Genomic DNA, 15,339 nt, shown 5'->3' on the forward strand with positions numbered 1-15,339 from the left:
CTGGCAGCTTACCTCCGTTTCCACAGCTAGAAGCAAATCATCTATGTACTGGAGCAGCGTGCACTTGGATGTTCCTGGTGTAAGTCGAGCAGGTCCTAATGTAGTGCCTCATCAAAGAGGGTCGGTGAATTCTTGAAGCCCTGTGGTAATCTGGTCCAGGTTAGTTGTCCTGAAATGCCTGCCTCTGGGTCATTCCACTCAAAGGCAAAGATGGGCTGACTTACAGGGGCCAGGGGAGTACTGAAGAAAGTATCTTTCAAATCTAAGGCCGTGTAAAATTTCAAGGCTGGTGACAACAGGCTTAAGAGAGGGTAGGGGTTAGGCACAGTTGGGTGTATTGTCTCAACTCACTTATTTACTTCCTGTAAGTCCTGAACTGGATGATAGTCTACCAAATAGGCAGTAAAGGGGTGTTCCACTAGGATTGGCAAGGAACAGAATACCAGATTCTAATAGTCTCTTAACATGGGGGGTTATTCCCTTTTTAGCTTCTCTTGACATAAGGTATTGTTTTACTCATATGGGGACAGCACTTGCAGTAAGCTGAGCAACTACTGAGGCTTGATGCTTTGCAAGCCCAGGCGGGTTGGTTTCCGCCCAAACTCAAGGGAATCTATGCTGTAAGTCTGTTAAATAGTCATTTGAAGCTTCCTGTTCTTCTTTAGTATCTATATTTAATAAATATTCCTCTGACAAGGGGCAAGTGACCATAAGCCACACCTGGCTATCACCCTCAGCATGAAATTCAGCAGAGTTATGACTAAAAGAAATGGTAGCCTTCAGTTTTCTTAACAAATCTCTTCCAAGTAAAGGATAAAGACAGTCTGGAATGACCAAAAAGGGATGAGTGACAGTATTGTCTCCTAAATTACCAGTCCACCACGACATAGACAAAGAATTGAATTCCTGGTAGCACTTCTTTGTATGGGTACTTGCTCCCCTGAGAGTGGTCTGAGGGGTGCAGTAAGAACAGAGTGAAAGCTCCAGTGTCAATGAGGAAGTCTACCAGGTAGCCTCCTACTTGCAACGTTACTTTGGGCTCCTGGGGGCTAACAGGTTTGGAGCCCTGGCCTCACCAGTCGTCCTGTAGATTTAGGACTCTTGGGGTCTGCTGTGACTTTCCTTTTATCTTTGGACAGTCTTTCCTCCAATGTTCTTCTTCTTTACAATAAACGCACTGATTTCTGCTTAACTCAGGCTTTCCTCCTTTTTGGTTCCCTTTCTTTTTATTCTGGTGTTCTAAAACAGCTACAATTACCGTAGTCATCTTCTTAGTCTGCTTCTCCTCAAGGGTGTCTCTATTATTATACTTTCTGAGCTACTTCTAACAATTGGGAAATTACCATCCCTGGGAAGCCTTCTAATTTTTGTAGCTTCCTCCTTATATCTGGAGCTGACTGGGATACAAAAGCTAAGTTAACTGCCCTAGCATTTTCTGGTACCTCAGGGTCTAGAGGGGTGTGGACCCTATAAAGCTTCTTGCAGTCTAAGAAAGCTGCCTGAGTCTCCTGAGGATCTTGAATAACTTCCTACACCTTAGACAAGTTCATGGGTTTCTTAGCAGATCCCCTGATCCCAGCTAACAGAAACTGGTGAAAAGTGTTCAAAACTTCCCATCCCACTGTGGTGTTGGGGTCCCATATAGGCCGGACAATGGGGAACACCTTCTCAAGGTGGTCCTGATTGTCCTCCTCAGAGCCATTACTCCCTAGCATGACAGCTTTTCTTGCCTCTGATTTGATTCTTTCTCTCTCCTCAGTAGTGAATAAAGTGACTAAAAGCTGCTGGCAATCATCCCAAGTGGGGCGATGTGTGTGCAGCACAGATTCTAACAGTCCTGTTAGAGCCTGAGGCTTCCCTGAGAAAGGGGGATTCTGAGCCTTCTAATTATATAAATCACTAGAGGAAAAAGGAATGTAAACAAGATAAGGCTCTTCCCTCTCCCTTCCTTCTGCTGATGGGGCTTCTCTTAAGGGTAAGAGGGGCTCTGCTTCCTTTTTCTTTTCTTGCGTCCTAGCCCGTCTTGGTAATGGCTCTGGGCTTTCTGAGGTGGGTGGAGCCAACAGAGGAGGAAGATATGGAGGGAAAATTCTGAATCTTCCTGAACAGCTTGTAGAACAGTGACCTTACTTTCTGATTTGGGGCTGTTGCTAGTAAAACATGATGACCGGCCCTGGCCGGTTGGCTCAGCAGTAGAGCGTCGGCCTAGCGTGCGGAGGACCCGGGTTTGATTCCCGGCCAGGGCACATAGGAGAAGCGCCCATTTGCTTCTCCACCCCTCCGCCACGCTTCCCTCTCTGTCTCTCTCTTCCCCTTCCGCAGCCAAGGCTCCATTGGAGCAAAGATGGCCCGGGCGCTGGGGATGGCTCTGTGGCCTCTGCCTCAGGCGCTAGAGTGGCTCTGGTCACAATATGGCGACGCCCAGGATGGGCAGAGCACCGCCCCCTGGTGGGCAGAGCTTCGCCCCTGGTGGGCGTGCCGGGTGGATCCCGGTCGGGCGCATGCGGGAGTCTGTCTGACTGTCTCTCCCTGTTTCCAGCTTCAGAAAAATGATAAAAAATAAAAAAAATAAAAAAAAACATGATGACCGTCTCTGACAGCACAGCCTTTCAGCCAGGGAGGGGGATTCTCTACTAGGGCCCTCCACTGATCTATATATGGGAACTGGTCTGCATGACCCTGGGGCTTAGCTACTACATTCCATACAGCTCTGACATCTCTAGGATCTAATGAGCCCTGTGTTGGCCACCCTACCCCAAGGGAGGGCCACTCTAGTTCACAAAAGGTTCAAAGTCTCCCCCTGCTTAATTTTACACCATAATCATCAGAAAATCCAACTTTGAAATTCTTAAGCATACACTCAAGAGCAGTTTGACTCTTACTTTGCCCTTCCCCCATTGTTATAAACAATAGGAGTACAAATGAGCTTCCCAAGATCACGAAAGGGATCAAGAACCGAGGTTTGTGCCAGTTCTCTAAAATGTCTCCCATTGGGTCATACCCTGGAGAACCAAAGGACAGAGAGCTTTCAGATAAAGTTTGACAAACAAGGGAAGGCGGTGCCCTGTGAGGAGCCCCTCAGCTGCCCGCCTGCAACTTAAGTGCCTCTTGTCATTGGCAAGTCGGTATAAAGCCCCGACTCGATCAAACTACGTCTGATGCTGTGCTAAACTGTATGAGGATTGCCGTGGAACTGCAGGTTGGGGCCCACTCGGACTCTGTAGTTTTCAACGTGGAGCCCCAAACTGAAAACTCAGGTGCAGGCACCAGAGCTCCTCATTCACATACCGTTTACTCAGAGATTTTCAGTGTAGAGACAGAATAACAAAGCAAAAGCAAAGATAGAGATCTCGGCAGGAGCAAAACCAGAGAGGGACCCTTGAAAATAAAAGTCCTCTATCCAGTGAAGAATGCAGAAAGGAGATGCCAAAGAGGGATCAAACCAGGAGGTGTCCTCTAGGATAGCTTGTAAAAATAAACAAAAGCAACAAAACAAGCAGAGGGTAAACATATGAGAGAGCAAATCTAAAGGTGTCCCAGGACGCTTCTGCCAAAACAGACTTCAGATTACTCTCCACCAACATCCTGGCCTTGGAGAGCCTATTGCAGGCATGGCCAACATACAGCCCACGGGCCGGATTCAGCTTAATGAGTATGCGGCCCACGATTAAATTTTTAATGTTCTCCGCTACTTTAAAATCTCAGCTACTCAGAAGCGGAAGTGTCTTTGATTATTGGAAACCGAGATATTTAAGAAGATAGTGATACGCGGAAAAGAATTCTGCGTGTGACTAATCTAGGGTTAACTTCCAATAATTGGTCAAATGGATTTGTGATACTTCTTTATTTTTTAAAAAAAATTCCATTATAAAGATTTACAACTTTTTACTTGTCTGTACTCGATGTGAACTGTTTGACGTTTAGAGGCAATGTGAAACCACATTCTTTTAGGCGGAGTTTGCCAGTGCACACCCAAGGTCAAACAGTTCATTATTTTTGTGGTCAAGTGTGCTGAATCAAGTGGCATTGTGGCATACACAATAGCTGCAGTTGATAACTGAAAATGTGTCCAGGCTGTTTGTAAAAGGAAATAATTGTTTTATTTGTGATATAACCCGTTCAAGCTCATTCTATTACTTAAATATTGTTTTGATTGATTGCGATACAGTTTGGATATTTATACAGGATGTAATTATATTTTTATTAAAATATTTTTATTAAAATAATATTGTATATTAAATTTTTTTCACTCACATTTATTCATAAACAAATTACATAGTAAAATTTTGTTTACTTAAATGAATTGTTTTGTACTTAACATTTTTTCATTGTAATATTTCTTCTGGCCCGTGAAAAAAGTTTTCTTTCTAATCTGGCCTGCGGGCAAAAACTGTTGGCCACTCCTGGCCTATTGTGTGAGTGCGATTGAGTATGATTCTCGGTCACAATAGTTCAGACTGGCTAGCCACAGACAGATTACAGATTGAGAAAATTGCAAATTTGCTCTACTCACCTCCAGAGGCTTTCTGAATGACTCCAAATAGGTGGATGGGCATGCCAATTGTCCGCAGCTGACTGACAGACAGACAGACAAGGCCAGCGAGGCCCTGAAAAGTCTCAGGTGGCACCTCCCCTGCTGGGTTTCCGTTAACAGCAGTCAAGTTGAGGAGGCCAGCAGCCCCCATGTGCGGCATAAAATCTCGCTGGGGCCCCCCAAATGTTGTATTGGAACAGGGAGAAACAGACGTTTTTGCCACACAATTAAGTAGCCAAATTAAGAAGTCTATTTTAAAGCCAGCGACTGCACGGAGACCTAAGTCATCCAAATCATGCAGCCCTGAACACAGTTTGAAGTTAGTTTGAAAGACAGAATTACACATTGATTGGGGTAGGGGGAAGAGGAGAAGCCTAGCAGTAAAACAAAGCAATGAAACAAGCTAATTTACAATGCTTATCTATAGGATTAATTCAGGGAGAAACATTCTGGGAACACCTGCAACCTTGCAGAACCAGCACCAGGCCACAGCCTGACAAACCAGCCTCAAGGCCAGGGTAGGGAGTCTTTTAGGAAAAGTAAGTTCTGCTAAAAGTCTCTTTGTTTTAGAGAAAGTGAGTTCTGCTAAAAGTAAGAGCCTTTCTTTTCTACATTTCACTATTAATGTTAAAATTGTACATATGGGCTCTGGCTGGTTGGCTCAGTGGTAGAGCGTCGGCCCAGCCTGTGGAAGTCCTGGGGTCGATTCCCAACCAGAACAGACAGGAGAAGCGCCCATCTGCTCCACCCTTCCCCCTCTCTTTTCTCTCTCTCTCTTCCCTCCCACAGCCAAGGCTCCATTGGAGCAAAGTTGGCCCACGCACTGAGGATCGCTCCATGGCCTTCACCTCAGGCTCTAGAATGGCTCTGATTGCAGCGGAGCAGCGCCCCAGAAGGGCTGAGCATCACCCCCTGGTGGGGGTGCTGGGTGGATCCTGGTCCGGCACATCCGCTAGTCTGTCTGTCTGCCTCCCCCCCACACTTCTCAATTTGGAAAAGTACAAAAAAAAAATTGCACATATGAAACCAAACTTGATGTCATTAGAAAAAAGTGTAAAGTTGGAGTTTTGTGGGGCCCTTCAAAAGTTGGGACCCAGGACGCGCACCTGGTGTACCCACGGTTAAATCTGCCTCTGCCTGTGGTGACGCAGTGGATAAAGCATCTTCCTAGAACCCTGAGGTCTCCAGTTTGAAACCCCAGGTTTGCCTGGTCAAAGTACATATGGGAGTTGATGTTTTCTGCTCCTCCCACCTTCTCTCTCTCTCTCTCCCCTCTCTGAAATGAATAAATTTTTTAAAAATCTAAAAAAAAAAAAGAGTATCTCTTACACTTTGTAGAATTATCTGCTTCCATATCTATATTATGTAAGAGAGGTTATTTTTTAAATATCCCTAGGGGTGGTAAGAAATACAGGTATTGTTCTGCTACTAATTTTTTTAACACTCACTATTATTATAATTTAAAATATTTTTATATCTGATAATGATGTTATCAAAGTGTTAAGGAATATTATTACTGCTTGTGCTGAAAAACAAAGAAGTAAAGTGAAACAAAATTTAGGTGCAAGAAAACAATATTTATAAGGCCAAACTACCAGCCTGATAGCTTGTGTAGAGAGAGTGCTCTGCAAAACATTAGTAATAATGCTGAGAAAGTTGAATAAAAGAAAGAATGCACTTTGGTTGTAGATTTATGGACTCCACAGATATCTCCTCACATACTTTTATACCTATTCCCAAGGAAAAGTTAATCTTGAACTATGTGAGATCTTCAGAAATGAGTTCTTCCTATAAAATGTTACTGCATTTGTGTTAATTACAGTAAAACTGATGAGACTCCCAACAAGCTGTGTTCTCCCAGCCTTCTTGCTTCCTGACTTTTGCTTACATTGCTCTATCTTGGTGGGATGCTCAACCCTTGGCCTTGAACATGCCTGCCTTTCTTTCAAAGTTACACAGTCATCTTTTCCTCTAGGAAGCCATCCACAACACCAGCAGGAAGGGAGGATCAGTCTTATAAATCCAATTATTATATCATTCATTATACTCTTTTGTAATCATTTATGTATTTGTCTATCTTCCCAGACTCTGAGTAATTGGAGGGTAGAAACTAAGTCTCATGTATGTTTTTTTCAGCTTTCCAGCCCAACGACTACACATGGTGGATCCTCAACAATTTATAGATTAATGAATGCAAATATTCTATAGTTTTATTACCTTTTAAGGAAATTGTGTCCTCTAAATCCATTCACTCATTGACTAAATACTGTAGTTAACACTAGTAATTTCACAATTCCTACATATACTACTTGGTACTTTTTCAGGTGAAATACTTTCATAAAATATGTGTATATTATATAATATTAAAGTTTGTAGAGAAGGCCACCCTAGCCATTATTTCACCAATTTGTATGTGTGTATATATTATACATACATATATAATATAAAAGCATATACAATTTAATAACTATCCACATTTATATGTGTAAGGCCCCGCATCTAAATAAAACTGTTAAATAACCACCAACTAATAAGTATTTTGGATTATCATAATTTGGATTAAGTTTTTGCAACTGGGTTTTAATTTCCTGATTCCTCTATCATATATGTTTGGCCTTAGTAGATTATGCTAGAAAAAAAATTGAGTCAGTTCTCTACCTAGGAGCACAGACTTATAAGTACCCCTATACACCAATGACAATTGTAATTCAACCACCCTCTTTGGAGTCCCAACCATAACTGCCCTCAGAACTCGAGGTGCTCCTAAATTCTAGAGTAGGACTTCTTGATCATTTCTATGACACTGACTCCAGGGGCAATCTGTGGACCCCTTCTCATATAATGTTTTTACCTGCATAAAATTAAAATTATAAAGGAAACTCATATTAAAATATTGTCAAAAAATTTTAAACAAATTTTAGAATAATATATATCTGTTTCTTTATTAATACATTAAATAACAAGATCTACCCATGAGATTAGTAACTTTCATGTATTTCAAAGTAGTAATGAGTTTAACACAATAAGACATCTGTATTTCAATTAGTGACAGTTACTACTAATAATACTGTGGTTTATTTCCTACAACATAATGGAATGACTGCAAAATTTTAGTTATAAGTTGGTGAAAATAAATACAGGGTCACTCAAAAGTAACGTTAGAGTTGTGAGTACATGAAACAGTTTATTCTTGTATTATTATTTATTAATTATTGTATTTTTCCATACAAACAACTGTAAACCTACTTTTGCCACACCTGTATGTAATTTTTTTCTCATCTAAATTCATAAATTTCTCAGACTTAGAACCCCTATTCCACAGACAAAGGTCTGAAAGTGTACACGCCATATTGGGATGGGGTGATGTAGGCTGGGGCAGGGAAGAAAAGCCAAAAGAACAATTTTTGACATTTTCAAATTATGTATTTTTTTTTTACAGGAAGGTTGCATGTACGTATTACTTGTGTAAAAAGCATAATATCCATATTCCAGATCCAACCTGTTGTTGCTCAGGGAGAAAGAAGGCCATCAGCTGCTAGAGCCCTTCAGCCTCCTCCCACTCTGCCCCCACTCCCACGTGGAAGCACCATTTTTATCATTACCTCACCTTGAGCACTTTGATAACAAACCTTCAGTCTCCCACGCACAGGAATCCATTGGTTGTAAGACAGAACCAATCTGTAGTTAAAGGACAAGATTAGGTGTGTTTCTGGCATCTTATATTTATATAGATAGAATAATTCATTTCAATAATGGGATAATAATATATATAGCTCTATTATGAGCCACTTATCCACCTTTTGTAACATTGCTTAATGAGAAAATGCTTCCTAGATTCCAAATATCTAATGTTTTGCAAGAGAATATTTGCACATGTGCATTCCTAAGCTGAAGACTCCCAGCATTTTTTAAATGCTCAGAATGTCTGTCATCATACTGTGTGATACACTGACATCCAACTTCGGAGGTAATACAAGGACGGAAGGAGTAAAAGGTTCCTTTTGTGTCAAAGGAACAATCACTTACCTTTTAACAGATGACTCTGCTTTCATTAGGAATAAAAATGGCCGAACTAGTAGAAGACAATTGCCTCAGCTTTGTGGAAATGAAGTTTATTGACAACACACTTTACTTTATAGGTAAGTCTAAAGCACTCAGCCAAATACAGGGTTCAGATAAATGTTTTCAACTAGAAAAGACATTGTGACTCCTTACTGTCATCAAATTCCATTGTAATGCTAATGATATTCTCTGGGGGGAAAAAGGTATCTAGAAATTAACTGTAATATATCCAAGGTCCCAGCACCTTGTTCCACTACATGACCTGGCCGTTTAGGTAGTAGTAGCCCACCTAAAAGGAGGCAGCAAGTGCACATTAATGAAAATGCCACCAAATTGGGTATATCCAGGGACAATTTCCCAGAGCAACTTGGCAAACTATGTAAGAGCTACCTTAAATCTAGGACTCTGTGGCTGAGCTATACCCTATAATGTAAATATATTAGACAAATAAAATCATATTCTTACAATTAGTCTTCCATAGGCCATTGGGCCTAATTTAAAGCTTCATAGTCAGTCCTGAGGCAACCTTTCATGGAAGCAATAGATTGAAAAGTAAAATCTGTCTGACTTGTGGTGGTGCAGTGGATAAAGCGTTGACTTGGAATGCTGAGGTTGCTCGTTCAAATCCCTGAGCTTGCCTGGTCAAGGCACATACGGGAAGCAACTAGTACAAGTTGATGCTTCCCACTTCTCCCCCTCTTTCTCTTTCTCTCTAAAAAAAAAGAAAAGTAAAGTAAAACCTGCCCCTTTGTAACATTTCTTTTTAGCTACAAATTTATATTTATAAACCCTGGATTTAGGTTTTATGTTTAACTTACCAGAGAACACATTAAGTCTCTAATAAGTTTCATTTTATGGGACCTTTCAGTTGGTTATATAATATTTCTAATGAGGCCAACAACAAAAGCCATCACCAGTAAAACAGGGGTTAAATAACAGGGAGTGGAAAACAAGATATAAAAGGTAGGGTGAGAGGAAATTCTCTGAATTGAAATATAGAATTTTAACATATATTTTGTTTCTCTTTTTTTCCCCCTTTAGCTGAAAATGATGGTAAAGTATAAATTTATTTCTCTTTCTTTGCAAAAGTGAAAATAGCTATTAGAATAAGCATCTCATAAGACACATCCATATCACCATTCTTAGCTGAGAGAAACTGGTATCAATCTATTTGAGAAGCCAATCTTCCCTCAAAAGAATGTGGGCCCACCTGACCAGGTAGTGGTGCAGTGAACAGAGCATCCTCCTGGTAGGCTAAGGACCCAGGTTTGAAACCCTGAGATCGCCTGCTTTATCTGACTTAAGTGCAGGCTCATCAACTTGAGCATGGGAGTCACCAGCTTGAGCGTGGGATCATAGACATGACCCCAAGGTCGCTAGCTTGAGCACAAGGTCGCTGGCTTGAGCAAGGGGTCACTGGCTCAGCTGGACCTCCCCAATCAAGGCACATATGAGAAGTAATCAATGAACAACTAAAGTACCACAACTATGAGTTGATGCTTCTCATCTCTCTCTTTGTGTGTGTGTGTCTGTCTCTCTCTCTCTCTCTTGCTAAAAAAAAAAAATAAAAGATTACTATGGTTGGATGCAGCCTGATGTTGATGTTGTTGGGGTCTTAAGTTTCTTCTTTCTTGTTATTCCATTATGCCTAATTGTTGAATTCATTCGCATACTTGGAAATCATCATCACACTTCCTGGGTCCATAGCCCAGCTAACAAGAAAGGGTTCAAAGTAAGAGGAAGATGGGCTCATTCTTCTTAAAGTCTCACATGGAAGTCACACATATCAATCCTTCTCATTCCCATTGACTAGAATTTAGCCATACTAACAGCAAGGAATACTGGAAAAATGAATCTTTATTCTGGTGGCCATGTGCCTCATTAAAATTCAGAGATAATATGATCATATCTCTGAATTTTAACTTTAAGTAAAAATTCCTTCTGGTTACAGCATAAAAAATTGATGTGGGAGTGAAAAAGGGGGTGCCAATTAAGAAGCTATTGTAGCCCCTGTAAGAAATGATGGGGATATGAGCTAAGGCAGGCACAACCAGGTGCTGATGAAGAGCTGTGAATAGATTTTAGAAACACTTAGAAGAATCCAAGTATGATACTTGGGGGTTGGACTTGGAAGGGGGTAGAGAGAAAGACGATGCCTAAGTTTTCTCACTTTGGCAATTTGTAAAATAGGAAACACAAGAAGAAGAGCAGGGGAAAGTGGCACGCAGAGCAAAGAGGAAGATAGATGACAAATGTAGTTTCATGTCTTGTCTGTGGGACATCCTAGTGGAAATGTTCAGTAAACTCTTGGACATAATGGTTCTGAGCTCAGGATGAAAATTTGAGCTGGAGATACAGCTGTAGGAGACTTATACTTAGAAATGACATCTGAAGTTATAGGAATAAAAATACAAATCAGAGGAAATCTGTAGTGAGAAAGTAAAAACCAAGGACCAAATTCAGACGGTACCTATGCTTGAGGATGCAGTTAATAAATAAAAGAGAGTAATCAAAGAAGAAACAAGAGAATGCCACAGAATCCCAGGAAATATTTTCAAGATGAAGGTAATAGGCACTGTTGAATTTTGCAGACTTCATAAATCAAGGGTAGGAAAGCATATGTTACATGAAGCAGCAGGGAGTTGGTTGATCTCAGTGAAAGAATCTTGGTGAAGAAATTGAGACAGATTGCAATGAGTAGAAGAGTAAGGGAATGATACAGACACTATTAAAAGGAGAAGTGAAGCTAGCTACTGAGTAGGATATGATTGATGAGGAGTTTTAAACCTCAAAATAAAAAGAGCTTTGTGTTTTTCTGATTATATATATATACATATAAATATATTTTATTTTATTAAAATAAAATATTTTATTAAAAATATATATATATATATTTTAGCAAGAGAGAGAGAGAGACAGGGACAGACAGACAGGAAGGGAGATGAGAAGCATCAACTCATAGTTGTGGCACTTTAGTTGTTCATTGATTTCTTTCTCGTATGTGCTTTGACCAGGGGGCTCCAACCAAGCTAGTGACCCCTTGCTCAAGCCAGCGACTCCTTGCTTAAGCCAGCGACCACGGCTCATGTCTATGATCCACACTCAAGCCAGAGACCTCGGGGTTTTGAACCTGGGTCCTCAGCATCCCAGGCTGATGCTCTACCACTGTGCCACTGCCTGGCCAGGCAATAATTTGTTCATTATTAATAATACAATGAAGATAAGACCATAAAAAAAAATTAAAACATGAAAATAATTCAGAAATAATTATTACTATCATTGTAATATTTCTACACTTCTTTAAATATATATGGGCAAAAGTAGGTTTACAATCATGAGCACATGAAATAGTTTATTCTGATATTATTATTTATTTATTATTATATTATTTATTTGTGTTATAACTGTAAACCTGTGTGTGTATATTATATCTAAACTTTTTCTCTTCTAGCTTAATATACATGTGCATCCTTTCATGACAAAGAATACATACAATTATATTAAATTCCTGATATTCCATAGTAAGAGCACATCAAAATTTATTTGATCAGTACCGAATTTATGGATGTTTAAATGTTTCCGGTTTGTTGTTATTAACCGTGCTTTCGTAAGCATTCTTGTAGAGAAATGTTTACACATTTTTCTGATTGTTTCATTAGGAAGAAATCAAGGAAATAAGATTGCTTGGTTGATAAGGGAGAGGGGATGGTTGGTAAATCAGTTTCAGGAGAAGGTCCGTTAGAGCACAGGTAGGGTCAGCTCTAGATACAGAAGGGGCAGCTTTTCTACTTCTCCTTGGGGCAGGAGGGATAAAGGAAGTAATTGGTGGTGCCACAGTTAAACTTGTAAGTGCAGTAGCAGGAAATCACTTATTGAATGTGAGAGTGAGGTGATGATGTAGAGATCCTAAGGAGAATAAAGAAGGTTGGAAATTGCAGCTATGGACTATGGGAGAGGGGCTGAAATGTTAAAAAAAAAACAAAACCATATATATATATATATATATATTGACAATTGACGTGTTTGTAATAGCACCAATTTGCACATTTGTTTACCAGGCACTCAGCAGCCAGACTTGGAGTTTGGTAGTAGAAAGACAAATAGGTTCTGGATTGGAGAGACTGGAGAAGGACAGAACAGAAATGAACTGTTAGGTCCAGAGAGCACCAAGGAGGAAGGGCAGGCAGACAGGTTAGCTAGGGAGAAAAAGTCGATTCAGGATCAGGAGGACCCAGTGAAGGTGAGGGAAAATATATAAAAACTAGGATAGGAGATTGTGATTAGAAAGTAGAATACTTAAATTTAAATGTACAGAGGTAGCGTAATCCTGGGTGTCGTAAGAAGCAGGGTGTGTGCTCTTGGAAGCAGATTGAAAAACACTGTGCAACTTCATCTTAGCTGTGTCTGTGGCACCAGATTGTGATCAGGAGTTATGAAAAACTGCGATGTATAGCACGCCTATTTGTAAACTTGCTTTTTAATGAGATTTAATATGCATTGTAGAAAACCTGGAATCCGATTACTTTGGCAAGCTCGACTATAACTTGTCAGTCATACGAAATCTGAACAATCAAGTTCTCTTCATTTACCGGGAAAAGTACCCTCTGTTTGAAGATATGCCTGATTCTGACTGTGAAGGTATTTTTAAAATATGTTTACAAACATGGAAATAGCGAACTACTTCGTATTCCATCATACTGCCTACATTTTTCTATTATAGCCCTAGTTCTTAAATGAAAAAGTCATATCAATAAGTAATAATTTCACTGACTTACAAGAAACTTTATAGGGTATCTAAATTTTTTAGTCGGGATGAAAAACTGATACTTTAAACCAGGGGTCCCCAAACTACGGCCCCGCGGGCCGCATGCGGCCCCCTGAGGCCATTCATCCGGCCCCCGCCGCACTTCCAGAAGGAGCACCCCCCTCATTGGTGGTCAGTGAGAGGAGCATAGATCCCACTGAAATACCGGTCAGTCCGTTGACCCAAATCCACTTGCTCTTTATTTTAAATATTGCATTTGTTCCCGTTTTGGTTTTTTACTCCAAAATAAGACATGTGCAGTGTGCACGGGGATCCGTTCATAGTTTTTTTTATAGTCCGGCCCTCCAACAGTCCGAGGGACAGTGAACTGGCCCCCTGTGTAAAAAGTTTGGGGACCCCTGCTTTAAACACCAACAATAAAGATATTGCTGGGGACAAAGAGGGTAAAGGGGATCAAATATGTGATGACAGAAGGAGACTAGGCTCTGGGTGATGAGGACACAGTAGTGTGTACAGATGTTAATTATATATATAGTGTTATTAACCAATGTTACCCCAGTGAATGTAACTTTTTTTTTTAATTTAAGAGATTGCCTGGGGCCACGCTACTCTGAGCCTAGCTTGGGATCACCAGTTTCTCCATTGCAATTGCTTCAACTGAATCAGTTCTCTGTTGAGTTGGATCCTTAATACATGCTGGTTATAACAAATTGCTGACAACATTTTCAAAACTCAAAATTAAAAATAAATCCACAAGCGTTTCAAATAAGTCTATCTTCCACCAGAAATTTAGAGTGCCTTATAAAATGAGTAAGTGTACTGTGCCCTCCCAGGTGTGAATTCCAAATATCAGAGTTCAGGCAGAGTTGACTCAGTGAATGTGCACTCTGGAAAAATACTGAATTTTTACCTTAGCAGATAGATTTTTACTGTTCTATTTAGCATTCAGAAGTTAAAGAAAATCTTTTAGAATTCAGAATCTTCCTCTTAAACACTCAAAAAGTTGCTGCTTTTGTATTGTAACACACATTTGGGTGCTTTAAATAATATGTTGGCAAGTGTGTATAGTCTCCTGCTAAGTGGCTGAATCTCAGTGTGTGATTGGTAACAGGTCTGTTAAGGATTATTCTTTGACTAATTTCCATAAATATTGATTTGCTAACATTCTTCTAACTAGTGTTCTCATTTATTAATGTTTATTTCAGGTAATGCACCCCAGACTGTATTTATCATATATAAATATAAAGATAGCCTTGCTAGAGGTTTGGCAGTAACCATCTCTGTGAAGTCTAAAAAATTTTTTACTCTTTCTTGTAAGAACAAAAGTATTTCCTTTAAGGTAAGACTGAACCTACCTAAGTTTTTTTTACTCTCATTTATATGAAAAATTAGAAAATCTATATATCCTCAGTTCAACCTTTGGCCTAAAACAAGAGTGGTAAGAAGCTGTCAACCATTAAAATACTATAGTTACTAAAAATTGTCCAACTCTTTAACCTATTGTAACATCATGCTTTTTCTAAGTATGCCACAGGGAGGAAGGGGTAACCTGGGTTAGAAACCTTGTTTCTAACCTGGGTCTTTTGAATAACCAATCTGTAGATAAATAATAATATAGAATAGCCTGACCAGGCGGTGGCACAGTGGATAGAGCGTCAGACTGGGATGTGGAGGACCCAGGTTCGAGACCCCGAGGTCACCAGCTTGAGCACAGGCTCATCTGGTTTGAGCAAGGCTCGCCAGCTTGAGCCCAAGGTCGCTGGTTCGAGCAAGGGGTCACTTGGTCTGCTGTAGTCCCGGTGGTCAAGGCACATATGAGAAATCAATCAATAAACAACTAAGGAACCGCAACGAAGAATTGATGTTTCTCATCTCTTTCCCTTCCTGTCTGTCTGTCCCTATCTGTCCCTCTCTCTGTCTCTGCCAAAAAAATAAAAAAATTAAAAAATTAAATTAAAAATAATAATATAGAATAATA

The 15,339-nt window shown here is 40.2% G+C and overlaps 1 protein-coding gene across 2 annotated transcripts in view; it reads left to right on the plus strand.

The window, feature by feature from the left end:
- IL18 (interleukin 18) overlaps nucleotides 1-15,339 on the plus strand; it is a 29,790-nt gene that overhangs the window by 7,516 nt on the left and 6,935 nt on the right. The window contains exons 2-5 of one of the 2 annotated variants that reach the window (XM_066373077.1): nucleotides 8,590-8,673; nucleotides 9,638-9,649; nucleotides 13,100-13,234; nucleotides 14,567-14,700. In XM_066373077.1, coding sequence (XP_066229174.1) covers nucleotides 8,598-8,673; nucleotides 9,638-9,649; nucleotides 13,100-13,234; nucleotides 14,567-14,700 — 357 coding nt within the window. In that variant the 5' untranslated portion in view covers nucleotides 8,590-8,597. The remainder of the gene's footprint in view (nucleotides 1-8,589; nucleotides 8,674-9,637; nucleotides 9,650-13,099; nucleotides 13,235-14,566; nucleotides 14,701-15,339) is intronic. The other variant, XM_066373086.1, reaches the window with a different exon arrangement.

Source organism: Saccopteryx leptura, chromosome 1, assembly GCF_036850995.1.
Source record: "Saccopteryx leptura isolate mSacLep1 chromosome 1, mSacLep1_pri_phased_curated, whole genome shotgun sequence".
NCBI lineage: Eukaryota > Metazoa > Chordata > Mammalia > Chiroptera > Emballonuridae > Saccopteryx > Saccopteryx leptura.